At 41.0% G+C, this 26,769-nt stretch overlaps 1 protein-coding gene across 2 annotated transcripts; it reads right to left on the bottom strand.

The window, feature by feature from the left end:
* Nucleotides 1-23,442: 23,442 nt before the first annotated feature.
* Nucleotides 23,443-26,458, bottom strand: Cyr61 (cysteine-rich, angiogenic inducer, 61). Of its 2 annotated transcripts, XM_013018356.1 has the most exons (5): nt 26,170-26,458; nt 25,608-25,821; nt 24,882-25,256; nt 24,546-24,757; nt 23,443-24,410 (listed from the first exon to the last, which is right to left on the bottom strand). In XM_013018356.1, exons 1-5 carry the CDS (start codon nt 26,230-26,232, stop codon nt 24,108-24,110), a joined length of 1,167 nt encoding a protein of 388 aa, XP_012873810.1. In that variant the 5' UTR covers nt 26,233-26,458; the 3' UTR covers nt 23,443-24,107. The 2 variants fall into 2 exon arrangements, with proteins under 2 accessions (XP_012873810.1, XP_012873808.1); XM_013018354.1 differs by having other exon boundaries at nt 23,451-24,757; nt 26,170-26,455.
* Between the last annotated feature and the right edge of the window lie 311 nt (nt 26,459-26,769).

Genomic DNA, 26,769 nt, shown 5'->3' with positions numbered 1-26,769 from the left:
TTCAGCAACCATTACAGTTAGCCATCCGACAACTCAGGCTATGCCTCCACTTCCAGCTGTTTGGTAGTCAACTGGACATCAGAGTCTCACAGCTTTCCTCCCTGGGCTGGCTTTGAATCATGATCCTCAGATCTCAGCCTCATGAGTAGCTAGGATTATAGGTGTCAGCCACAAGTACCCAGCTTACATTTAGATTAGCCTTTCTATGCTCAGGCTTTTGTTTTGTTTTGTTTTTCTCAACATTTATTTCCCACACTCTCCTCCCTGGATATTAACATCTTATAAGATATAACAGCACACACATGTAGATATACACACAATACACACATGTACATAAGATAAAGAAATATTGAGTTGAAGGCAATTAAATCATCTTTCCAATAGAACTTCTCAGTTTTTTTTTTTGTTTTTTTGGGTCCAGTTGTGGGGCCTGAACTCTGGGCCTGGGCGCTGTCCCTCAGCTCTTCAGCTCAAGGCTAGCGCTCTATCACTTGAGCCACAGCACTACTTCTGGCTTTTTTCTTTTTGCTTATGTGGTACTGAGGAATCGAACCTAGGGCCTCATGCATGCAAGGCAAGCACTCTACCACTGAGCCACCTTCCCAGCCCTCAGTTTTTTTTAATAAGTTTTTTTAATTGTGAAGTACCATACAGAGGGGTTACAATTACATGAGCAAGGTAATGAGTATACTTCTTATTAAGCATTGTTGTCTCCTCCTTTGTTTCCCCTTACCATCCTTGCCTCCTATCCCCCCCCAAAGTTGTAAAGTTCGCTTTTCGACATAGCATCTTGTACATGTCATTGTTGCAATGGGTCCACCTGTATCCCTAAACAATTTGTTTTTCCCTTCCCCTCCACAAATTATACCAACATCAAATACAGTGAAAACAGGAGTTATACCGTGGGGGAGGGCCATACAAAGCAACAAAAAAAATCATCTTATAAATACGTTAGAAACAATAGCAAGAAAGAAAAATAATTTGAGTCCTTATCTTGGGGTTCATTTTGCCTAACATCAACTTATCTGACCTTTTCTACTTGTCTCAGAGATATATTAGTTATTGCAAATAAGGGAAACCATGGGACCTATGTTTCTTTGGGCCTGGCTTACTTCACTTAATAGAATTTTTTCCAAGTCTTTCCATTTTGAACAACGCAGCCATTCCCTGTGCATCTAGTTGGCATCTGCCAATGAGGCTCAGCTCTTGGAGAATGATTGCTCCTTGATCTTCCCTCCTCATCCGCTCTCCCATCCAGTGAAACTCGGTCCCCAGATTCCTCCAGCCAGCTCCATCTGTGAAGCATGTGGGCCGGTGTTTGAATTAGAATGACTAAAGGAGAAAGCGGTTTTATGAACTTCAGACTATGCACTCAAGGAAGAGTGAGCAAGCCTCTGCATTCCTGAAATACTTTCAGGAGGCTCAGTGACCTCAGACAATCAGAACTTAAGGCAGAATGTCCTCGGGAGGCCCCCCACAAGGCAGAACCGAGGATGGATGCTCTGCCTGTAATTCATCTTGTACCTGCTTCCTTTGGCCAGGACATGGGGCAGAAAGATGTCACAAACCATAACAGCACAGCATGCCCAGAGCCTCTTTGCTTTTGCCCAGCCTACTTCTGCCACCTAGAATGCCTTTCCCTGAGCTCTGGTGGGCTTGTACCAAGGCTCTGCTCACACCCTGCTTCCTGTAGCTGATCTGGAAAGAAGCAAGGGCTCTGAGGGCCAGGATCCATAGGGATTGGAACATGCCTTTTCCTCTACCAAACTGTTGCCTGCCCCCTAGAAGAAAGTTGCTTTCAACATGACTACCTTACACAATCTTTAAGTCTATTGAGGTTGCTGACAGACCCAGGAATACCTGGGTCCAGGGCTGCTAGTCCCATCTATGGCCTTGGCCAGGTCCTGACACTTCCCATACCACACATTCCTTTGGAATTAAAATGATTTGTCTCATCTCCTTCACCCACAAATGGTGACTTCCTGAACCCTTAACCCCACGCACTGTTCTCAACCACACCTAGTGTGTGTGTGTGTGTGTGTGTGTGTGTGTGTGTGTCCAGTAAGTTTAAAAAGGCATGGGTAAAATTTGCAGCTTGGCTTGTATCTTTAACCATCCTTTTCCCCATCCACCTGCACCCCACGGCAGGCAGAGTCCATAAAATGTAAGTATCATCCATTAAGTGCTTTCTTTCTTACATTTGTGTGTGTATGCTTGTGTGTGTGTGTGTGTGTGTGTTGCACCACAATGAGTTTACCTCCACAGGTGAGTTATAGAGAATAAGGCTCCCCAAAGACCCCCAAAAGAAGTGCATGTGTCCTGGGGAGTTCATCCAGATCCAGGAGCAGGGGAAGGCCAAGCAGCTGTACTTGAGCACATTTTGTGCTCAAAAGAGCTGAGAGACAACGCTAAGGCATTTCATTATTCCAATAGCTACCACTTTCTAAAAGGAACAAAAAGTAAATGGCACATAAAATTATTAGGTTGTGGATTATTGGCCTAAAAGGCCAAGAATTAGAACCTGACTCTGAGAGAAAAGTGCTTGCAACTGTCCACACAATACATTTTGTGTGTGTGTGCCCCAGTCCTGGGGATTGAACTGAGGGCCTGGGCACTGAGCTCTACCACTTGAACCACAGCTCCACTTCTGGCTCTTTGCTGGTTAATTGCCAGTAAGAGTGACATGGACTTTCCAGGCTAGGCTGGCTTTGAACCATGATCCTCATATCTCAGCCTCCTGAATTTCTAGGATTCCAGGTGTAAAACTACAGGTGCCAAGCTTTATACATACAGAGAGCAAAACTTTGTCCAGAAGGTGGGAGATGTGGCTCCTACGGCCATTTTTGGCAGCAAGAAAGTTGGTGTCCCTGGCCATGACATCTCCCCTCCCTATGTAATCTCTTCTGTGTCAGGAAGAAGCTAGTGATGAGGTAAGCTGATGTTCATGATGGCTGCTCACTTCTGCTTTCCTGTAGCGTCCACACAAATAATTCTCCGGTGGCCAGTGTGGGATATCTTAGCCTCAACTTCCTCCAGTAACACAGCTGCCACCCAGTAGTTTCACCCTTCAAGAGAGGAGGAAGGGAGTAAGGGTAAATGAGGTGCATACAGGTACACAGTCAATCCAGTAGGTCAGGTACAACTACTTGCTGAGCCTGAAATTTGTTTTCTGGCTGTAAATTAAAGCACCCTTCCCCCGCTCCATCTTGACCTCCAAACTTGCCTGACCCCCATCCTTACTTCTCCCTGCCTACTGGTGGACTTCCTCTCATTCTGGCTAACTAGTGGGAGCTACCTGGGGAAACTCTGTCCTGTCATCCTAGCCTGAACTGCCCTAGTTCACCTTGCTGCACCTGCCAGATGCTTTCTGCAACCTCCCAGGAAGTTAATGATCTCCCCCTGGGCAGAAGAAGTCTTTAATAATTTACCAGAGTAGATAAAGAAAAAAGCGTAGCTCTCTACTTGTAGGCCATTTAGGCTGGCAATCCAGTATAGATGGGCTTAAGATTGACTTCAAGTTCAAACTCTCCTATTTTGTATAGGAAGCCTGCTATGGGTATGTATATAAAGTCTTCTCAGAACCTTTTTTCAGATACTTGATCACCCTAGCCCTGCTGTATGAGCACTTTAGCCTCCTTCACCACTCAGAGGAATTTACTCTACAAAGAGAAAGAAATCAAAATACCCTAGAACAAAATGAGATCAAAACATTTAAAGGACTCTAGAAAAAGAAAAGCTATTTTCTGACTTCTTTCATTTCATATTAGCATTTGAAAAGCACTATTGCACAGGGCATAATATACTTCTTTGAGTTAAAAAATGTCCCCAAAGTGAGCATGATACTGTGGACAAGAATGCTTTGGAATTAAAGACGATCTAAATCTTGCTTTAGAAACTGTGAGACTTGGAGAAACTTACTGACATTCTCTGAACCCCATTTTCCTTCCTTCTAAAATAGGAACAATAATTCTGCCTTTGTGAACTTTTGTGTGAATTCATAAATATGTAAAAACAACCTTGCACATGATATACAAAAAATGGTACATCTTTCTCATCAGGATATTATCAGCATCGTGAATATGATGGAATATATTTATCAATATCCAGACAACTCTGAATTTTTTAAAAACATAAGAAAAAGACTCTGTTCATAAAATCCGCAGACATCACTGGTGAGTCTCACTACTGAGCATTATGAGAGCCTCAGGAATACTGCATGATCTTAGGAGGGAAGCTTCACAGGCACTTTGTTCCTGCAATGAGGTGTAAGCGTCAAGGACACACATCTTCTAAACCATTAAACTTACCTGAAATTAATTTTCTAACCAATAAAATACCTAAAAAATAAAAATAAATATTCTCTCTGCAACATGTAATTATGAAATCTTATAATAAGAATAAATGTGATTGGCTGTAATACTCTTGGTCCCTGATGAGCCACACTTTTCAGTGTCAGTAACCTTGTGTAGTTCCCTCCCACATTGGGTTTGGATTTGATCACATGACTTGTTTTGACCAATGAAACATTAGAAAGTGTGAATCAATCAGCACTTAGGAGCTTGTAGATTCAGGATTCTTTTGTTGGAAGACTCCCTCTTTAGAAGAGAGTCTATTGATCATAAAGCAGTTAGATATGGAGTGAAGAAAAACTACAAAAAGAGAGACTCTGAAGGATGAGAGGTCATCTGGAATATTCCAGCCCCAGCAGGGCCTGTGCTGAGTGAGTAACCTCATGAGTAACCTGACTGAACCTCATCAACAAATAAAATTGTGACAACGAATAAATCATTGTTATTTTAAGCCACCAACTTTTAGAAGGGTTTGTTAAGCAAATACCAAGTCCTAAATTTACATCAAGGAAAGTCAGCAATGCAAGTGGAAGTAATATTCTTCTTATAGAAAGTCATAAGACATCCTGAAATTGCAGTTAGCCACAACCACTGAGAAGCTAACAGCAAACTTGTATAAATAAATGTATTGGTTGATTGCTTATAGAATAATTGGGTTCCTATTGATTACTAGGTTTTGGGGTAGGAGCTGGGATTACCAAGACAGTTAAGACCTAATTCTCTTATATCACATTTTCTCTTAGATTCTGAAATTTAAAGTCTGTACTTGTATTGGGGGCAGTGTGAATCAAGAGAATAATTATCTCAGTTCAGTTGGAAGGGTAGATCAGTAAATAAAATAACACTTCAGGATCCCAGAGGGAGCTGATGGAATTACTGAAGTTGGCATTTGGGGAAAATTAGGAGGATTCTGCTAATTCAACAATATCCCATTTTTAAAATGGCCTTGACAAACTGAAGTGTATCGGGAAGCCAGCAACCAAACTTGAAGACCAGAGGATGAGAAGGGTATTTGTAGACATAGCATTTCTCCTGGAGAGGGCAGAGCAAGAAAAGAAGGCAAGTTATGCAAGTGGGGCTAGAGCACATAGAGATCCTGAAATATGATATTTGAAGGAAAATTAAAATCATTTTGAGAAGTGCCATGAGGATAATCATAGACACAGACAGTTAGAAGGTGATGCATTTCCAGTTCAGATACAGAAGAATGGCTGATGCTTCCCAGAAGGCACTAGTGTTCCAAGGCTAAAGGCCCAGACTACCTTCCTCTAAGGAGGTCAGAAAGGGATTCTAGCTGTTGGTGGAGATGGGAATCACCAAGTATTTCCCGAGCATGAGGTTCCAGAACTCAAATATCAAGTTCTGTAAACCTTACCCTAACTAAATAGTCTTAGAAGAACAAAAGGCAAGACCTGACAGCCAACAGCGAATGGCAGAATTGCTTTGCCCTTGCCCTGCCTTGCCTTGTGATTTGAACTTAGAACCTCCTACTTTGACTTTAATAATGCCCTATCACGTAAGCTCCATTTTCATTCAGGCTTTTCATCGGTTATTTGGAGAGAAGTTTCTCAGACTTCAGCCTCATGGTGGAACTAGTGTTACCCGCAGGAGTTTCCAGACTCCTGAGAAGCTAGTATTACAGGTGTGAGAAATTCAGTATTCCTTTTTGTGTGTGTGCTAGTCCTGGGTCTTGAACGTAGGGCCTAAGTGCTGACCTGGAGCTATTGTGCTCAAAGTAACTCTATCCTTGAACCAAAGCTCCACTTCTGGCTTTTTCGTGGTTAATTGGAGATAAGAGTCTCATGCTCATGAACTCTCCAGCTCAGGCTGGCTTCAAACCATGATCAACAGATCTCAGACTCCTGAGTAGCTAGGACTGCAGGTGTGAGTCACCAGTACCCAGTGAAACTCAGAATTCTTTAGAAGGATTTACAAAGCTAGGTGAACTAGCAATTGTAAAACTGTGTTTTTACTCAGTTCCTACCCATCTTCTTTTACTCTGTGAGTATCTGGCCTTTCTGTTTTTACCCACCCCTCCCCTCATTCATTGGACACACATTGGATTCCTGACTACATTCTCCCCCTCTTCATTTGTCCAATCCTCTCCTCTTGACCCTACATGCCCCTTTCTAGTGCCTGATTCCTGATGTTTTATTTTGCTGAACTTTGACTTTGCCTTTCTAAGGAATTACACTATTTGAGTTCTCCCTTGAATCTACCCTATTTCAGTTAATACATTTGTATACATTAGCATACCTCCCAACATATTTATTATAAGCTTGTAAGCTAAATCTTGCTCCCATATATAAGGGAAACCATGCATCCTTTGTCTTTCTGGGATCCATTTACTTCACTTAACATAATTTTTCCAGGTCTTTCCATTTCTTTACAAATGTACAACATCATTCTTTCTAATGGCTGAGTAAAATTTCATTGTATAGACATGCTACATTTTCTTGATCCATTTGTCCATTGAAAGGGAGCTAGGCTGATTCCATATCTTGGCTATGGTGAATAGTGCTGCAATGAACATGTTTGTGATGACTTTATTGATTAAATCATGAATCACTAATGATTCTTTTCATCTCCAGTGCCTCAAATGTCAAATGTGATGTTGACAGTACTAAACAATTTAGAAATCACATGTAACAATCCCTCACCCTTTACAGTGCCACTTTATTAACATAAGAAGGTATTGTTGAAAAAGTCTTATTACAGATAAAAGTTGCCCCTGTAAACCAATCACTCAGGAAGTTACATGATGACAGAAGTCTCATGTCAAAAACCAATAATATATTTCCTATTAACTTTTTAAAACTATTTTTATTATCCTTAAGTAGTTGTACAGAGGAATTTCAATTCCATGTGTCTATTTGTGAGTAATGCATCTTGATCAATGTCACGCCCTTTCGTCATTCTCTCACAATTCCTAGACCCACTTCAATTTACTTAGTTCCATTTTGACATAAAAATATTAAATATTATGACTACATTCACTTATCCTTCCTTTCTACATTTGTCTTCCCCCTCCCCTTGTCCTCACACTCCTTACTCTACCAATATTATGTTTTTTATTATGTCATAGTGAAATAATAGATTTGAGGCCTAGAAAAGATTCTTTGATCCAGCTTTTACTATAGTGTGTTGATTGTAAGAGGGATTTAATGCCTTCCATGGATAGCTGGCATTCACATCTTAAGATCTGCTTTCTAGGATTAACAGTATAGTTTTCATCAATAAACTTTCTTTTCTCTTAGCTGCTGGTCATATTCTCTCCATGGATAATGTCAAAAATAATACAATGTTAGCCAGGCACCAGTGGCTCATGCCTGTAATCCTAGCTATTCAGGAGGATGAGATCTGAGGATCCCAGGTCAAAGCCATCCCAGACAGAAAAGTCTATGAGACTCTTATCTCCAATAAACTACTCAGAAAAAGCCAGAAGTGGCACTGTGGCTCAAATGGTAGAGTGCTAGCCTTGAGTACAAAGAAGCTCAGGGATAGAGTCCAAGCCTGAGTTCAAAAAAAAAAAACCAACAACCCCTACTCAAAATGTTGGTTTAAACAGAAAACTCTTCACTAGTCTCATCTAGTCAACAACATACTCTGAAAAATTTTAATCTAGTCTGAGCACCATATATGTAAAAAGGAAGCCAGAAGCAGCACATAGGTTAGATTCGATCAGAACCACGGATCACAGTAAATGATATATAAGACAGCAATAGAGTTCTGATCACATATAAATTGTTGGAGAAAACTATATAAGGTTGTGGCCTTTTACAGCTGGTAAGAATCCTAAAGTTGTAAAAAAAAAAAGTTAGAATAGAACCTAGTAAGGACCTCTGTTTATGAAATCAAAGAAAATAAGCACAACGTAGAACAAATGAGGACAAAGGGAACTTGCTTCTCTTTTTCACTCTCTGCAACCTTGTTGCTACAGGTGACTTGAAAAACAATCTGATGCCTTGAGAAGGAGTGACACACTTAGCAAGACCAGAAATCTGAGAAGCTAAACTAAATGCTGTGGAGAGAGCTGGGGGTACTATAAATCTGGGTGCTTCCCACAGCATCCGGAGAGTGAACAGACATGTGGCAACTTCCAGGCTACATGTCTTCAGGCACTGACCTTAAGGACATGGAGCTTCTACCTCATTTTTGCCTTTTCATTCTGGTTTAACATGGAACCATAGAGAGAAGGGAAATTTAAGAAATAAAGTTCCATTTCAGTTTAAGTTCATGGAGTACATACTCCCCACACTGAAGATTAGACCATGGACGCAGGATAAATAGATGAGGAGACAGGGAAATTATATTATTTTTAGCAAATTAAACTCAGACATTGAAACCAGGGAGTAGAAGATGCACTTAAACTCCCTAGAATCCCCTCTTCCCCCATGTACTGCTGGATTTTAAGTTACAAGACTAAGAGATGTAGGAGGGGCTGTGGAAATCTGCTCTCTCCCTTGAAATGGTGAATATCTGAGGATTTTTTAAATCTTTAAATCAATTACATTTATTCATCTGATTGGGAAAGCAGTAAATGTTCCATATTTTAAAGGTTCAGAAAAGTACACGGTAAAAATAAAAAAACAGGCATACTCCTATCATCCAGAAATTATTATTTGTATATATGATAATATATGCAATAATATGCAACATATGCAGTCTTTCTACATGTATATTCACCCATTTGTCTAGTTAAATATAAGCAATTTGTAGACATTTTAAACCCCAGCATGTACTAAATGCTTTCAAAGAAATTCATAAAGCAATATATAAGGATCATAAAAGTATGATCAGGGTAGAAATAGATTTCCAATGATACATATGCGATAGCATTTTTAAAAATTCAAATCTGAGGATTTGAGAAACTTTCAAGCTTGATACAATCCTGTTTGTCAAGTCCCCTCAGAAAGTTCCTGCCTATGTTAACGAGTTCTAGTATTTCCCCCGCTCCTGCTGTAGTAGTTTCAAGTAAACAGGAAATTTTAAAAGAAAAACAACACAAATATATGTTAAATACACAATGAAGATTAGTCTTAATGGACTTCAGGAAATACAAGATGCATGGCAATAACACCCAGTGTCTGTTAATTTATTGGAGACATTATAATTAATGACAAGATCATAAAATGTTAGAGGTAAATGAATAGTTTCATAGACAAATGATGAAAAAAATAATTTATAAAAGCCTTTCTGGAAAACATTTTATCAATATCCATCAAAATTTTTGGACAAACTTATCAAATTATTTTGCCCAGAAATTCCATTTAAAAACCTATAAATCTGCATTTTTAATAGGGTAGAAGTATGGCTTTGTTAAGCAGTAGCACTGAAGAAATCACTCAACTCATCCAGTAAATAATGACAGTAAGCAATAAGCAATCTTCAGGACTCATTTTTCAACAACATGAGCTAAACTACAAATAGGAAAAGCCAAAATAGTTCAGACTGGAATGGGAGGGGGAAAAAAGTAATTTTAAAGAGAAGTTTCTCATCCTAGGTAATCTTTCCTCTTTAAAATTAATGTTATCAGTAATTGTATATTTCTACAGATAAGTAGTAGAAAATTTGAAAGCGTAATGTGTTCATCATCTCTGAAAAGGCTTCTTTTCTTTGTTGTAAACAACATAACTCTATGCTGAGCAACTTTCTTTAATTTCTATTATGAAATAGCACACAATTCTACAGACATTATTTATATTATACTTGCATACTCTGTAGTCAATCACATAAGATATTAATGTGAAGTATAATCTTCTAGATCTATGTCTAAAGTGAGACTATTCAGTAATTCCAACACCTAATATCTATATTGATCCAAGGAAGGAGACCCTCTTGGCATAAAACTGTATAATATTAGACATTCATATCTGGGAAGGATAGATTGAGTGCTATGTGTTTGCGCATCTCCAGGTGATTGACGTAGGAGACTGAAACAAATTACAACATAAAACATCTTCTTTCATTAGCCCATTTACTTCTATCAGATATCATCTTGAGAAAATTTGGAGAATCTGGATAGCCTTATCTCCAATGGAAGTATGACAGATGGATCCTTCTCTTTATTTCTCTGTGAGTGAATAACCTATTGTTCTTTTTCATTTCATTCAAGAAACTCTATCCTCTTGCTGGGACTACTGGTATCTTTTTAATATATTTTTCTCATTTCTGAAAAACCTGTTTCTTAACCAAAAACAACATAAAATTGTTGAGAATTGCCTAGCTGCTTCTATTTTTTAATAACAAAAGAAACCAAAAATATTGGTAACATTTTTATGCTCTAATAAGAAAGTCTAAATAAACCACATCATATTTCGCTGGGTACTGGTGGCTCATTCCTGTAATCCTAGTTACTCAGGAGGTTGAGATCTGAAGGTCACCGTTCAAAGCCAACCCATGCATATAAGTCTATGAAACTCTTATCTCCAATTAATCACCAAGAAGATAGAAGTAGAGATGTGATTCAAGTAGTAAAGTGTTTGCATTGAGAGAAGAAGCTAAGGGACAGTGCCCTAGTCCACAGTTCAAACCCCAGTACACACACACACACACACACACACACACACACACACACAATAATGAATACAATTACATAATTTTTTTTCTTTTTTTAATTTAATTTAATTTTATTTGTGAACATACTGTACAGAGGGGTTACAATTGCATGGGCAGGATAATGCGTACATTTCTTACCAAGCATTGCATCCTCCTCCTTTGTTTACCCTTACAATTACATAATGTTTTAAGTAGGGTTCCTATCTTACCCTTTAAAAAAATTAGAAGGTCTATATTTATTGAGATAGTTAGGACCCCTAATAATGGTGTGAAAATAGAACTTTATAATACACATGACATAGATATAAATATATCACAAATATAAATATATAAAATGCATTGCTTAAAATTTCTATGACAGGGGCTGGGAAGGTGGCTCAGTGGTAGAGCGCTTGCCTTGCATGCATGAGGCCCTGGGCTCGATTCCTCAGTACCACATAAGCAAAAAGAAAAAAGCCGGAAGTGGCGCTGTGGCTCAAGTAGTAGAGCGCTAGCCTTGAGCTGAAGAGCTGAGGGACAGCGCCCAGGGCCAGAGTTCAGAAGCCACAACCGGATCAAAAAAATTTTTTTTTTTCTATGACAGTAGGTTCAAATGCAGGAATACGACAAGAAAGAGACTTTTAATTAAGTAAATGCAGTTTGGGGAAGAAAAAAAAACAAATTTCATATATTCTACCAAGTTTTTTTTTTTTAATCCTGGCCTAAATATTAGTTCTCTTTTATGCTGACTGGGGCTCAGGGCAGACTAACCTTTTATAACTCCTTGACATGGAAGAAACAGCAAAAAGCAGGATGGTCACACGCACTTACATTCTCCTTTCTTCCCTGACGCAAAGTATAAATTCTACACAGGAATTTCTGACCTTCTTCCACAGTAGGGCCTAAGAGGAAAGAATACCCTCACCTCTAAAAATACAGAGACAAGGAGAAGAACATGAACAACAGAATTTGCTGTGTCTTCTCCACTTTATTACAATTGGAGCCAACATTTTTATTTCAACAATAAGTCTCCATGATGATTTATTAAGCATGAAATGAAACTACAGATATTTATTATTTCTTGTTTCATTATTTCCTGCCACATAAAATTTAGCTGAAATAAAGTTGTATGCTTTTTTTTTTTTAATCATGGAGGCTCCATCATGAACCTCACAATTGTGAGGAAGATATATTTCCCCCTCTAAAAGACCATTGGGCCCATTTTTTTTAATGTCTAAGGAATATAGAAACTAAGTCATACAGTTGTAGCTAGAACATTTTAATCATTCCATCCAAAGTTTCATTACTCTCTGTTTTAACTTCTAATTGTGATTATCCAACTCTCTAGTTGAATTACTCCAATGTCAGAAGAGGTTAAGACATCATATAGTTTGATCATTTAAATCTATTATTTGAAAAATAGTTCCTTCATCATTTGAGATCTCTGGAATTTCCACAGTAGGTAATAGTTAAGGGCATAATTTTTGGACCAGCTCTCTTGCTGAACTGAAAAATGAGTATCAACTGATTCTTGGAAAGGGATCTCTCTTACCATCTGTGAACATTCTTATGGTATAAATACTTTTGTCGTGGATAATTCTAGCCCACCAATATTGTAGAGTTGAAAGGATAAATACATCAATTCTCACTTCACCAGTTCACCACAGATTAGTTCTCAACTCCAGTACTTGGAAGCATGTGTTACAAGCTGACTATCTGGGTGATATATGGTCCCAAGAAAAAGTTATGGAGAGGGAAAGGTCTGGAGGGATCCTGCTGAGAAAGGTGCTCAGGCAGTGAAGAAAGTAGTGATTAGAATCTCTACCACCCTGGCAAGGAACAGTTTTCATTGCCAGAGTGTCAGAGTGGACTCTGTGTACCAAGCCCATAGCTGCAATAGAACTCAGCCTCTAAGATGGGTGGCTAGCAGGTCTGGAACCTGGGAGGCCAGGCTCCCCTGGGACTTAACAATAAAAATAGAGGGTTGGAATGTGGCTTGCCTAGCAGGCATGAAGTCCTGGGTTCAATTCTTCAGCACCACATAAACAGAAAAAAACAGAAGTGGCACTGTGGCCCAAGTGGTAGAGTGCTAGCCTTGAGAAAAAGAAGCTCAGAGACAGTGCCCAGGCCCTGAGTTCAAGTTCCAGGACTGGCCAAAAATTGAAAAAAAAACAATAAAAATAGAAATACCCATTTAAACATGTCACACAAGTAACAACAGCATAATTTGTGTTCATTTGGGACATTTTAGGAAAATTTGTGATTATTTGAGACATTTCAGGATTATCTACCTGATGTACCACAAACCTGGGCTTGGAAGCATGGCTCAAGTGGTACAGCATCAGATGAGTGAGCAAGCATGAGAAGCCTTTAATTCAAAACCAGATACCGGGGGAAAGTGTGTGTGTGTGTGTGTGTGTGTGTGTGCGTGTGTGTGTGTGTGAGAGAGAGACAGAGAGAGACAGAGACAGAGACAGAGAGACAGAGACAGAGGGACAGAGAGGCAGAGAGAGACAGAGAGACAGAGACAGAGAGAGAAGAAGAGAGAGATGGAGAGAGAGAGATAGAAAGAGAGAGTGTATGTTCTGACTCTTTCCTGGGAGTTGCCTGATTATGTTTGTCCTTGAGACAATATTTTCTAGGGTTCAGGTATGTTTATGAATCTGTTGCTTACTCATTAACCCACTGATATAAAATTGAAAATTATCTCAATTATTGTCTTCATTGTAGACAGAATTATCCAATGATACTTCTACAGTAAGTCTGAATAATGATGCTTTCATTGGCTAAAACTGTATGCTTTCCAGACCGATAGGGCTAATGGTTTGAGTTATGAACAAGATTTTATGCTGTATACTGGGATTCTTGTGTATTTGTATCCAAGTGTGCCTTTTTGTCCTAAGAGGTAAAAAGCAATCAGCTTCTCAACTATGTCCTCACATTTTAGGAAAGCAGCAGCCTTTCAGAGTGGACACATGACAAAATTGGTGTTAATTTCTACACTCTGTTGATGGTAAATCCTTGATCAACTGTGCCCCCCTTACTCCTTTACCTTGCCTGGAATGTACACAGGAATATATACAACAGCCCTGTGGGTTGTGTGTGTGTCTTTGTGTGTGTGTACATGTGCATAGAGGTATAGAGATGCATGTAAATGTATGTAAATGAATGGTTGGGCACTTGGGGCCAAATATTTATTATAAAACGAATGCTTTGTGACTGCTAATCTTGGCGTTTTGGCTGAAATTCAGAAACATTTTCCAACAATCTGTCTAATGTTACAGAAGATTTTTTTTCCTTTTCTTTTTTTGGCTTTGCTATTCCTCACCCCAAACAGCAGTGGTTCCTGTTGCTGGTTTTGAATCACTGCCATGTCCTAGTTCTTTAAACGGCAGTGTCTGCATAGTGAGCCAGGGACCAGGCCTCTGACACAAGTAAATATGAAGAGTAAATACAGCTTCTAGGCAGAGTCTGGGATGTCCATAGGGGCCAAACATATTCTCAGGAGCAAATGAAACACCTGAAGTAGCTTAGATAAAGGTGTTACTTAACAATATGATCCAAATCCTTTACTTTCATTACTCAACTAACACACTACAAAGTATTTAGTCATTCTTGCCTGTACAGAATGTAGACAATTAAATTGTCTAATATTCACTTGGACTGTGAGTGCCATCATGACAGTCCTTTTAACTCTGGAGAATTAGATGAAGTTCAAGGATCCAGACAGGGAGCTATCCCAAGCCATATAATGACATGCCACATTACCTCAGACTTTAGAGTCCTGGACAAGAATGGCATGTACAGCCAGTGGTAAACACAAGCATATCCCAGGAGGAACCAGAAGCCATGAAGGGGTGGCCTCCTGTGGAATCTGACTTGTGACATAAACACGTAAGTGTCAGGTGGTGGTAACGAGCATACAGGCCTCTTATTTCTGGGCTTTTTGCCTTTGCTGCTGGAGTTAAGCAGTCACGGGCACTGCCTCGGATGGCCCATCAGTAGGGTCCTTCCAGCCTGAGACACTGGCTCCCTCCACTTTTCCCAGCTCTATCTGGTGTGCCAAGGTTAACTCCCTGTCTGTAGGCTGGCAGTTCTCATTACAGTGGTATTAGGGGAAATCCAAAAGCAACACAATGGAAGACACAGGCCTGTCCTCAGAGCCAGGGCACATCTTCCCTAGCTTCCTGCTAAGCATTGCTTTTCTTTCTTAGTAGCCACAGAGGCAGAATGGCTCTTACTAGTCAGGTCTCAGAGACTATAAGTTTGCTGACTTTCAGAGCACCCTTCAGCTTAAATACTGTGATCTTTTTTCCAGTTTTGGAGGTACCCCAAATTGCAAATTCCTATTTGTCCTACAAGACCCAGTTCTGATTTTCTAAAGCTTTCTCTGACTGCCTCTTAGGCTTAAAAAAAACATCTATATACTCTGTTGCTGCTCCTGTGTACTAGAATTACTTGTATGCAGGGCTGTTGTTACTAGATGTGACATAGTGGAGGCCAGTGAACATGTCTTCTTATTTCCTGGCTTATCAGCCACGTCTAACTGGCCATCTGTCATATGCTATATACTCAGTAAATAACGGGTACATGAATGAAAGAATTATATCCCTGCCAAATCTTTGTTTGTTGATTCATTTGTTCACGAGTACTTTCTTCTTTAGAAATAGCCATCACTTGAAAGAAATAAAAATAAAGTCCATATGCATCCAAAATAGCCAAGTATTATTTGTTAGAATGGTTTTAGTTGCAGGTACAGATGCCTAGTCAAAATAACTCAACCAAAAAGGAAGTTCGTTATTATAGCTACAAGAAGACTTGGATGTCTGCTGGAGTCAGGCCTGTGTGAAAGCAGCTCAGGACACTGCACCATCCTCAGTGTATTACTGCCCCCTTCTTGCCCAAAGTGGGGTGATATCCAGCAGAGGAGACAAGCATTTCCTTTCCTGATCTCTTTTTATTATGTAGGCTACCTTTTTCTGGAGCTTTCAAAGCAGTGATTCAAGAGAAGTGAACAAGGCTGTGGGACAGGTGCTCGATACACCAAGTATTTAAGTAAAAATTCTCACATCACTTAGAGAATGAAAGTCTATAAAACTCTGACAAAGACTGAGGGAGAACTCCCTGTACCAACATCACATGGTAACAATAAATGTAAATTTTTATGTATTGTTTAATTTTAAATTTTTATTGATTAGCAGCTGGTTGCTGGTGGCTCACACCTCTAATTCTAGTTATTCAGGAGGTTGATATTTATAGTTCAAAGTCAGCCCAGGCAGAAAATTCCATGAGACTCTTATTTCTAATGTACTCGCAAAAGCCATAAATGGAGCTGTGGCTCAAGTGGTAGAGGGCCAATTTTGATCTAAAAAGCTAAGGGACAGCTCCCAGACCCTGAGTTCAAGCCCAATACTGTCACCAAGATATTGATTATTAGCTACTTATTAATAAATACCAGGTTCTTCATGCTCCAAAATCTATGAGCACATATATTATGTGCTTAACAATGTTTGTGCAAAAAAGTGAGAGAGAGAGGAAGAGAGAGAGAGGAGAGATAAGGGGATTTACTGGGGATTTTAATTTTTGACTTTCCGTATTTCTTACAATAGTAATTTGTGTAAGTATGCCTTCCTTTTTTAAATGCAAACCAAAACATTAAAAAAAATCTTGAATGTACAAGTATCCTCTTAAATAAAACATAGGCTTCTTTCCAAGAACAAACTAATTTTGGAATACAGAAGGGATCTCTCAAAAAGTATAGCCTGTGAGCCCAGTATTTAAACACTACTGTGGATGAGCTCCTTTATAGTCACTAGCAAGTCTCCTTAACAGAAGATCCAAACCATGGGAAGCTGTTCTTGGTTTAAGCAGGAAAGTGCCTTCCTTGGCATGAGACTGGTAATGATGACTCACCTATAGGAAATCCATTGGCGGAAGTCTCAGGAGCCACATTACACCAAGAACCTGTCTCACAGCCAGACCTCCTGTGCCTTCCTGTGTCCCAATTTCCTGTCAGGAGAAACTCAAGAGAATAAATCCTTTGACATAGACTTTCACTCTGTTACTAACTGGCCAACTTTATATAACAACCTAGGCAAGTCCAACAGTTCTCATGGGTTTCTTGAAACCCTCTCAGTGATAAGTAATTTTCATTTGAAAGTGGGATTCTCAGCCTTTTTAAAATCTTAAAGCAAATCCTTAATTATCTGCAGAAATCTCCCCTAAGGAGTCTCATTGGTAACTATAAAAATAGGTGGTTATATTCAGTCAGGTTCAGGATACAGTAGTATGTATTTGATTAACCTATCCAATGTCAGTTGGAAAATGTGACATGGTATTATAAATGAAAGAGGTACGTTGCTCCACAAAAATACACAGACTGGAATTCTAGAAGGAAATGAGTGATGGGTACATTTTCAGCAGCATGGTGGTTTGTTCTTTTTCTGGGTTTGTAATAGTATTACCATGTCTCAAATTATTTTTCTAGGCACTTAAGAAGTGGTCTAGGTTGTAAAAAAATCCTGGACTTATAAAGAACATCTCTTCCAGTTCTTCACCTCTTCTAGCATCTCCTTCCTGGTACATCTGTTCTCCATCATTCTCTATATGCCCACTATGTAGTGCTTACTTTAGAGGGGAAATTTGCAGTTCAGTTCATACTGTACAAGAATTGCCATGCAGAAACCATAGCCCTGCTGGCATTGGTGGCTCATACCTGTAATCCTAGCTACTAAAGAGACTGAGATCTGAGGATCAGGGTTCACAGCCAGCCTGGGGAAGGAAAGCCCATGAGACTCCAATAAACCACCAGAAACCCAGAAATGGTGCTGTGGCTCAAGTGGTAGAGCACTAGCTTTGAGCCGAAGAGCCTAGGCCCAGCGCCCAGGCCCAGAGTTCAAGCCCTATGACGAAAGGAAGGAAGGAAGGAAGGAAGGAAGGAAGGAAGGAAGGAAGGAAGGAAGGAAGGAAGGAAGGAAGGAAGAAGAAAAAAGAAACCAAATCCCTCCATTGTCCATGTTACGAAATTTTCAAAGGAAGGCAGAAATTTGGACTTCAGTTTTACCCTGGCTATTTTCCTTTCCGTAGTAGTAAGATGTCTGGGTTTTAGCTGAGTGCATGGCAACATGGAATATAAATGACATTTCTGGCAGCAAAGTGAGTGAGGCCATGTGCTATGAAGGAAGCTAAGGAACTGAGGTTGTGTGTGGCGAAGCTATAAGATGGAAGGAGCTTTAGTCTCTGAAGCTAAAACTTTAGTCTCACAAGTTGACTTTGTGCTCCCTACCTGGATTTTTGCATGAAGGTGGAATAAACTATGTGGCTGAGGCCTGTGTTACTTTGGTTTTCTATTACTTGCAGCTGAGCCTAGTTCAACTTCAATTTTTCCCCCTTAAATAAGTAGATTAAACTAATTTTTGCTCATTATGCCTCTCTAATTACAATATAAAGGAATGATACTTCTTCATCAACTACTACACATCACCATATTTGGGATATTGTGATGCCATTCAAGTATCTATTGACTGGATATATGAGTGAAAGAAAAAAAATGAATGAACAAATGATTAACCCTTGGGTTGGGAAAAATTCAAGATGAACTAAGATAAGAAAGGTTTGGGGCCATGGAGGGACCGTTCCCTGATTTAGTTTTAACATTTATTTTTTATATTCATAAGCATGGATTTTATGCCAGGCATGCTTTCATGGTGGCTAAAAAAAAGACAGGCAAAATTTTCTGCTCTTATAGAATTTATTCTGGAAAGGGAACAATATATATGTTAAATAATTCTTATATATATGTGTGTTCATATTGATATATGAACTTATCAGGCAGTACTGAGGATGTGATGAAAATCAAAGTTCTTGATGTAATGAAGTACTTTAGCTGGATAGTGAGGAAGTTTTAAGGAAGATAGCATTTGTGTTGAGATCTACTGGGGAAGGATTCTTGCTCAGGCAGAGAAAAGTGAATGCAAAAGGACCTGGGAGCAACTTGCTTGGCTTTTTTCTAAGGAAATGGCACAGGCCATTGGAACTATAGTGCATGTGGGTGCCTGGTAACAGGTAGGCAAGTGCCAGGACTTGTGTGCCAGAAAAGAAGCTGAACCTTATTCCAAGACTAACAAGAAGCCATTAGAGCCTTTAAGCCGAGGATTGACATATTCTGATTTACATTTTAAAAGAGTTATTTGGGTTCCTGTTAGGAGAATGGGTTGTTGGAGGACAAGAATGGAAACAAATGATGTTTTGGTTTTGTATTGATGCATAATCAAGCTCCAAACTTACCACCTCCAGATTGCCACATTACTTTTTTCACTACCTTTTGGATCAGGTGAAAGGACACAATGGAGCAGTTCAGGAAATATTAGCCAATATGATTGAAGCTAGAGGATCTACTTCCAAGATGGTTTCCAATATGCAAACATTATGTCCTCATGCTACCTGATCCTTCTCATTCCCCACAGGGCAAGTTTTCCTCCAGGGCTTACATCGTGGATTTGGGCTTCTCACAGCCTGCTGTTATCAAGGATGCTTGTTTCCAAGAGAAAAGGGGTAAGAGCTCCTATCTAGAGCTCCACTTGGACCTGCCATCACATTGCATTTTTTCCTCTGTATTTAAAAAAAAAATTGGGGGAAGGGTCTGTCATGGGGCTTGAACTCTAGGCCTGGGTGCTGTCCCTGAGCTATTCAGCTCAAGGCTAGCACTAGCTCTACCACTTGAACCACGGTGCCACTTCCAGCCTTTTCTGCTTATGTAGTACTGAGGAATCGAACCCAGGGGTTCATGCATGTGAGGCAAGCACTCTACCACTGAGCCACCTTCCCAGCCCCTCCTCTGTATTTATTGATCAAAGCAGTCAAAGACTTACCCACATTTGGGAAGGTGGAGAAATAGACCATAACTATTGATTATCGAGCAAAGGGTCACATTACAGAAGGTCAAGTGCAGTGAGAAATACCATCAAAGCCACCTCTGAAAGTATAGTATATTATGAGTGAAGAAGCCACTTCAGTAATTTAGGCAATGGTGGTGGCTTAGATGTGGACATTTGCACTGGAGCAGAAAAAGGGGTGGATTCAGAAGACTATAGGAACAAAATACGCAGAACTACAAAGAACTAATGAATGTATCTGAGTAATTGTTAAGTGAATTGTATTTTACAAGATTGCAGTGAGTATTACCCAGCACTGATGAAATTTGCACAAATGCATATAATTTATTCCTGGGATACATGCATCATTGTCAGGCTGCAATATGTGTTCTGTTCTTAAAGCATCTGTCTTTATGTCAAGGACTTAATGCAGCACAGATATGAGAGCTATTCAGTGAGTTACAAGTATGTACCTGTCAACAGAGATATTGCAGGGACGGACGCCTGTAATCCAGGGTGCTTTGGAGGGTAAAGAGCATTATCATTTCAAAGACTTCATGGATATGAGTACATTTGACCACAGAAAGATCTGGGAATTTCTCCCTATACTTGAGGAGACACTTTGTAAAGCATGAAATTCACCACACCAAAGAGTACATAAATTAAAAAAAAATTGACAAAAACACTGTAAGTGGTTTCTTTTCCACATTAACATATAAGAGAATGATCCAGAATTTTCCCCAGAGTTCCCTGGTAACATAAGGGCAGAACTGGTATCATAAAAGACAGGTCTCTTGATTCCGGTGTGAGCTTCCCCTCCCCCCCCCCCGAATTACCTGCCATTTTGCCCAGGACACAGCTCTACTCTACTGTGGTCATATTGAACTCATGCTATTGCTCAACCGACTTTCAAATAGTGCCAGAAGACTGGGAGAAGACATAGTGAATAGAGAAAATATGTTCCAACTACTGGAAAAAATAACCCTAAAATATGCTTTGCTAATTTTGACTCTCTTGTGTCCCTTTGTGGAGTGGACAGTACATAATGTTCACGTGAGACATCATCACATTAGGACCACTTACTGGACCACAAATGTCTCCTAGAGTTTTTCTTAGAATTCACAGAATGCCTGAGATTCTGAGTCCTCCTAGAAACCTTAGTTGTTAAATTTCTACCCAATAGACATACCAGAATTGGAAAGTCAGAACAACCAAATATCTATATAGATTGTGCTTGGCAATGATGTTGGGGTTATATACATTATATTTTACAGAATGCTTGCTGCATGAGTTTTGCTTTCTCACTAGTTGAAGTAGGCAGAGCTCCATTCCAGGCACAGATATGTTCTAAATGTTATAATTTTACTATCAATTACTTTTAATTTTTCAGTATTTTCTATAGCTACACAAATGGACATTCACTTCTACTTTATTTTTCCTTTATTTTATTTTATTTTTTTGGTCGGTCATGGGGCTTGAACCCTGGGCCTGGGTGCTGTCCCTCAGCTCTTCAGCTCAAGGCTAACACTCTACCACTTGAGCCACAGTGCCACTTCCAGTTTTCTGAGTGGTTTATTGGAGATAAGAGTCTCATGGACTTACCTGCCTGGGCTGGCTTTGAACCATGATCCTCGGATCTCAGCCTCCTTAGTAGCTAGGATTACAGGCATGAGCCACTGGCCCCCGGCTATTTTTCCTCTTTTATTTTAACTAATCGAGCACTCCTACTATAAATAGATTTGGCACTTGGCAGTTACCTGCGTTTTATTTACTGGGATGAGACTAAATTGACTCAAAGATCCAATGTTTTCCTATAGTAGATTTTGTTTCATATCTGAGCTAATTTGGGAAAAATATTACCTGCCCACACACTTAAACAATGTATAAAATATAGCTTCTAGGTCTCAGCATGAGAAGCAATTTGTTGGCACTAAGAGTTGGAAAGCAATAACCTTAGACTGGTGCTTGGGAATGTATAAATCTTGCCTAGATTTCAGTGTCTGTTCAACAACATTGCACCACAAAAACCTCACACCTTTATTATGTTTCACATGTTGTGTTGCAATGGCAAGTTTAACTGCACCTAGGATTGAGCCAGATGGTATTTTAACCCAAGAATATTCTAAGTTTAAGTTCCTGAGGTGAGAACAACTGGTTATTCTGAAAGTTACAACTTGTGGTGTTTCAGTCAAGATATTGTTCAAAACAGAGACAGTATAGGTATTCCTAGCAGAAGAGGGTATACGTATTCCTCTATGATTTCATAAGGCATAAAACAGATGCTTAAGTAATGTTTTTTCTGAAAGTCTTCCTGAGAGCATCAGTATTAATTTGTTTTGAAAAATGTCCTACAGAATCCCAGGAGCTGGCCTCCTCCCCCATTCTTCAAGCATTTTCTTCTTGTGGCTAAAAAAATTCAAGTACTCTCTTCACCAAGTGCAGGCTGAAATATCTCACTATGGATTTGAACAGGAGCCAGGATTGATGTGAAAGGAAAACTCTCTATAAAAGGTTTATTGTTAGTGTTTTCTAAAGATGTAGATTTTTCTAACACAGGCTACTACCATTTGCACAAACATTGATGGAGCCTTCTCCACCTCTCCTAGACCTTTGGCTGAGTCCTTTTCTTTTAGGAATGCTCTGTGTCTAGCCTTTGACCTTCTGGAGAGCCAGCTCTATCAAACTGCTCCCTCTCCCATCAATATAATGTATATTATAAAAAGAAAGGGGGTGGGGTGGCTGGGTTCTGAATCAGCTATTGGAAAAGTACTTGAAATTCCTCGCATTCCTTTGCATCATCAGCTTATTAAGATTAACACAAATCCTTGCTTCAAACTCATCTATTGAAACCAGACTCCCATAGATCTTGAGATCTTTGTCTCTAATACCAATCAAGGGTGAATTTTAAGTAGCTGTCTTATTTCTTAAGAATGATATTGGAAAAATATAAAGTTTTCCACAAGCAATCTTTTATAATATACTCTTCAATTGTAGTCCATCTTTCCCATGGATTTAGAGGTGGGCAGGCATAGGACATATTTTCATAATGACTTACCACACCTTGCTTACAGAGTGGAGACTTTAAACTTTGAATTCTTATGAAAGTAAAGCATTGTATTCAATTGAAATCACAAATTGAGTTTCAGCTTCTTTCTTGTATCCTTCACACAATGCTTATACTCAATGCCTGTCTTTAAATTAAAAAACAAAAACAAAAACAAAAAAAACCCCACAAACCAGTCCTGGAGCCTGAACTTAGGGCTTGGGTTCTGTCCCTGAGCCTCTTAGTGCTCTACCAGTTGAGCCACAGTGCCACATCTGGACTTTTCTGAGTAGTTTACTGGAGGTAAGAGTCTCACAGACTTTTCTGCCTGGGCTGGCCTTGAACCATGATCCTCAGATCTCATCCCCCTGAATAGCTAGGATTACAAGAGTGAGCCACTGGTGCCCAGCTCAATACCTGTCTATCAATTAGATGGCCTTATAAGCAATTTTTCTCTTAAAAAAATTTAAAGGCAATTATTATGCAATTTTCTTTCAGAAGTTAGCTCACTGCTATGTAGGTACCTAGAATAGTTCCTGACACCTGCTAAGCACTTGAAAAATCCTGTTGGATTTATTGGAACCACACTGTTCCTAATAACTTCAGATAGTTTCTAAAAATACTGAATAGCATACACTGATATTAGGTAAATATTTCTTTATTAAATGATTAATTCCATAAATAAATTCTTTTCACTGAATATAAAATTAAAATCATTTACAAATTATTCCAGTATTACATTTCCCCTCCCTCCCCGGAAGCTACATTTTGATAAATAAAACATTCAGTCTTAAAACACCTGATTTCTGTTTGCAGTTAAGAGTGCAGGTAGCTGCCTCTCTGGGACACTCACAGAGTGTCTCCCCCATTCTGGAAGGGATGGAAGGCCCTTCCAGTTACTCCTGACATACAACAAACAAAGCGTTCACTGCCCAACTAGTCTTATCTCTATTACAATCACAGAAATCAAAGGGGGAAACAAAAGCCTAGAGGGAAAAAAATATGTTTAGCAAATAATTTACAAACAGAAAACAGAAAGTCATCAATCAACACCACGAGCTCCAAAATGAAGCAGTAACATGTGCTCCAATACTATGAAGCGAAGTATTCTTCAATCGCGGTTGCATTAAGTGTCCATCCCACCAGCCCCCTTAGCAGTTTGGAAATACTTCATGCCATTCCAAGAATGAGCAAGGTATTCCTTCTACAATGAGTCCCTTCACCCCACCGCCCCCACCCATGTCTCCGTGATCCTCTCACACACCTCTCTCCTCCTTTCCATCCTGCCAGTAACCCAGATAGCATTTAGTCCCTAAATTTGTGTATGTCGTTGAATAGCCTGTAGAAAGGAATCGCTGCCTCGTTGGCCTGCGGGCAGTTGTAGTTGCATCTGCAGGACTGTATCATCATGACGTTCTTGGAAAATGTCTCCCCATCTTCGCAGCGGAACCTCATCTTCACCGTCCTGGTCTGCTGGGGTGTGCAGCACCGGCCATCCACACAGGAGCCACAGTACTTGGGCCGGTATTTCTTCACACTGGTACATCCAGCATAAGTAAACCTGACTGGTTCGGGAGATTTCTTGGTTTTACTGCATTTCTTGCCCTTCTGCAAGAAAGAGGGAAGGGGGAAAAAAAGAATATGAGGAATGGGCTTTCTCTCTTTCTTTCTTTCTTTCTGAAAGGGGGTCCTTATCCTGCCTACTTGCTGGGGATCAATGTACAGGTCCCCAAAGAAACTTACTTTCAGGCTGCTGTACACGGATTGTCCACAAGGCCTCACTTCACAAATCCGGGTTTCTTTCACCAGGCGGCATTCAGGGTTGTCATTGGTGACTCGTGTGGACATACCAGTTCCACAGGTCTTGGAGCACTGGGACCATGAAGTTGTTTGAACGATACATTTCTGGCCATGCACAGGGTTGTTGTAAAGGATCCGAGGTTCCATGCTGAAGACTACAGACAGAGACAGAAAGGAAGACCGTTCAGAGGCCCGCGGGCATACACGTTCATTTCTACAAAAACTTCTAACTAGGAAAGCATTTCAGGACTTGCTCCGCAGGGTTCCGTCCCTACTTACCAGGGAGCCGCTTCAGCGAGCTGCCTTTCCCAACCGCAATTAATTCATTGTTTCTCGTTAACTCCAGCTCGGAAGCGTCGAAGCCCAGCCCCTGGCTGAGGAGGTCCTCCAGGCCATCGCGATCGTCCTGGTCGTCCTGGTCGTCCAAGGCACCAACCTCGTCACACACCCACTGCTCACAGCACTGCCCGGCCACTTTCACCAAGCGGGGGTTGGGGCAGCCCAAGTTGGGGAGAGAGAGTTCTTCGGGACAGAGCGGCAGGCAGCCCACGGCGCCATCGATACATGTGCACTGATGTTTACAGTTGGGTTGGAAGCTTTCCCCGTTCTGGTAGATTCTGGAGTTATATTCACAGGGTCTGCCCTCTGACTGAGCTGCAAAGATCATCGAAAGAGAAAGAGCATGAAGTGAAGAGTCCCAAGCAGGGCCTTGGACGCATACATATTTTTTTTCCTGCTATTAAAATTCAATGTATGGTAAAGTTCCCTAACAATTCTCCCGAGAGACTCCAGACCAGAACAATAAGTTAGTCAGGAATCACTTTTCCGTATGCGCTTTTCGTTGGGCCCAGACACACTGAATTGCATTCCAGACTGCTGAAATCATGTGCCTTTCTGCCAAGCTACCAACAACAAAGCATCACCATACATGGTCTCAAAATTACTAAACTTCTGGACTATGGGGACTATTATTTTTTTAAAGGGGCCAAGCCGCAAGCATCTTACCTCTGCAGATCCCCTTCAGAGCGGTGGAACTGGCGCCGAAATTGCATTCCAGCCCCTTGGTGTGGTCGCAAGGCTGCATCTTGCTGCAGTCTTCGTTGAGTTGCTTGGCGCAAACTTTACAGCAGCCGCAGCCGTCCCGGACCAGCCCGACGCCCGGGGCGCACTTCGGTGCCTCCAGGGGGCAGTGGCAGGCGGCAGGGCAGGTGGAGAGAGCCTGGAAAGCGGGAGAAGAAACGCGTGAGTGTCGGTGCGGGTGAGAAGAGGCGCCAAAGTGGCTCGAGGAAAAGACCGGGGTCCCTCGACTCGTGTGGACAGGGAGATTCTGATCGCGTCCAGCCGGCCTGGCCACCCTGGCGGCTGCAACCCACTGAGAGTCCCCACTTACATCCCCCCCCTCCATTTCTCGGGGGAGGGGGTGCTTAAAGAAACAGCTACATCCAAAAGGCCCCCTTCCCTCCGCCCCAAACTTTTTAACCTAGCGTTTCCTGCCATGGATAACGTGAGCCAAAGGAAGGGGATTCGAGAGTGGACAGAAAAGCGGTGGCCCAAAGGTCCAACTCACCAGCCTGGTCAAGTGGAGAAGGGTGACGGTGACGGCGAGCGTCCTGGCGGTGCTGGAGCTCATTGTGGCGCGCAGGAGGAACCGGGGAGAGCGCGGTGGCCAAGACAGCCAGAAGCCGGCGCGCAGCGGACAGGCCCCGAGCAGATGGATCGGAGCCGCGGGGCGGAGGGCCGGGTGGACAGAGAGGCGAAGAGCCAGGCGGAGAGCGGCTGCGGGCGTCCTTCTCTTGGGGTCCTGGCACACAGGAGGCGCGGAAGGCACGGGAGCTGCTCCAGGACGCTCTCGATCGCGGTCTGCCCAGGCGCCCCGGGCCCGCCTTTATATGCCGGCCAGCGGCGGCGCCGCGTGTTGCAGTGACGTCGGCTCTGTCTGCGCGTTCCAGAATTCTCAAACATCTCAGGAATGTTGGTTGGCGCGGGCTGCTGCCAAGCACCTCCCCTGGCTCCATTGCACCTTTTTTTTTCTTCTTCTTCTTCTTTTTCTTTTTTTCTTTTTTGGCCTCGGACCCATAGAGAAAACAGTGCGTTTTTTCCACTTTAACGGCTTCCACTAGGGAGGGAAGTTTGAGACGCGATGGTGATCGAAGGGTCGTCGTAGGGG

The sequence above is a fragment of the Dipodomys ordii genome, unplaced genomic scaffold, assembly GCF_000151885.1.
Source record: "Dipodomys ordii isolate 6190 unplaced genomic scaffold, Dord_2.0 Scaffold39, whole genome shotgun sequence".
NCBI lineage: Eukaryota > Metazoa > Chordata > Mammalia > Rodentia > Heteromyidae > Dipodomys > Dipodomys ordii.
Note: the sequence above shows the minus strand (reverse complement) of the source record. Positions and strands in the feature narration are given on the sequence as shown.

What these genes read in the sequence shown, in the direction of transcription:
- Cyr61 (XM_013018354.1), bottom strand. Translation starts at nt 26,232, where the DNA reads ATGAGCTCCAGCACCGCCAGGACGCTCGCCGTCACCGTCACCCTTCTC. An exon ending in TTCTCCACTTGACCAGGCTG is followed by an intron (nt 25,822 to 26,169) that starts GTGAGTTGGACC and finishes CCCGCTTTCCAG; the next exon opens with GCTCTCTCCACCTGCCCTGC. An exon ending in TCTGAAGGGGATCTGCAGAG is followed by an intron (nt 25,257 to 25,607) that starts GTAAGATGCTTG and finishes TGATCTTTGCAG; the next exon opens with CTCAGTCAGAGGGCAGACCC.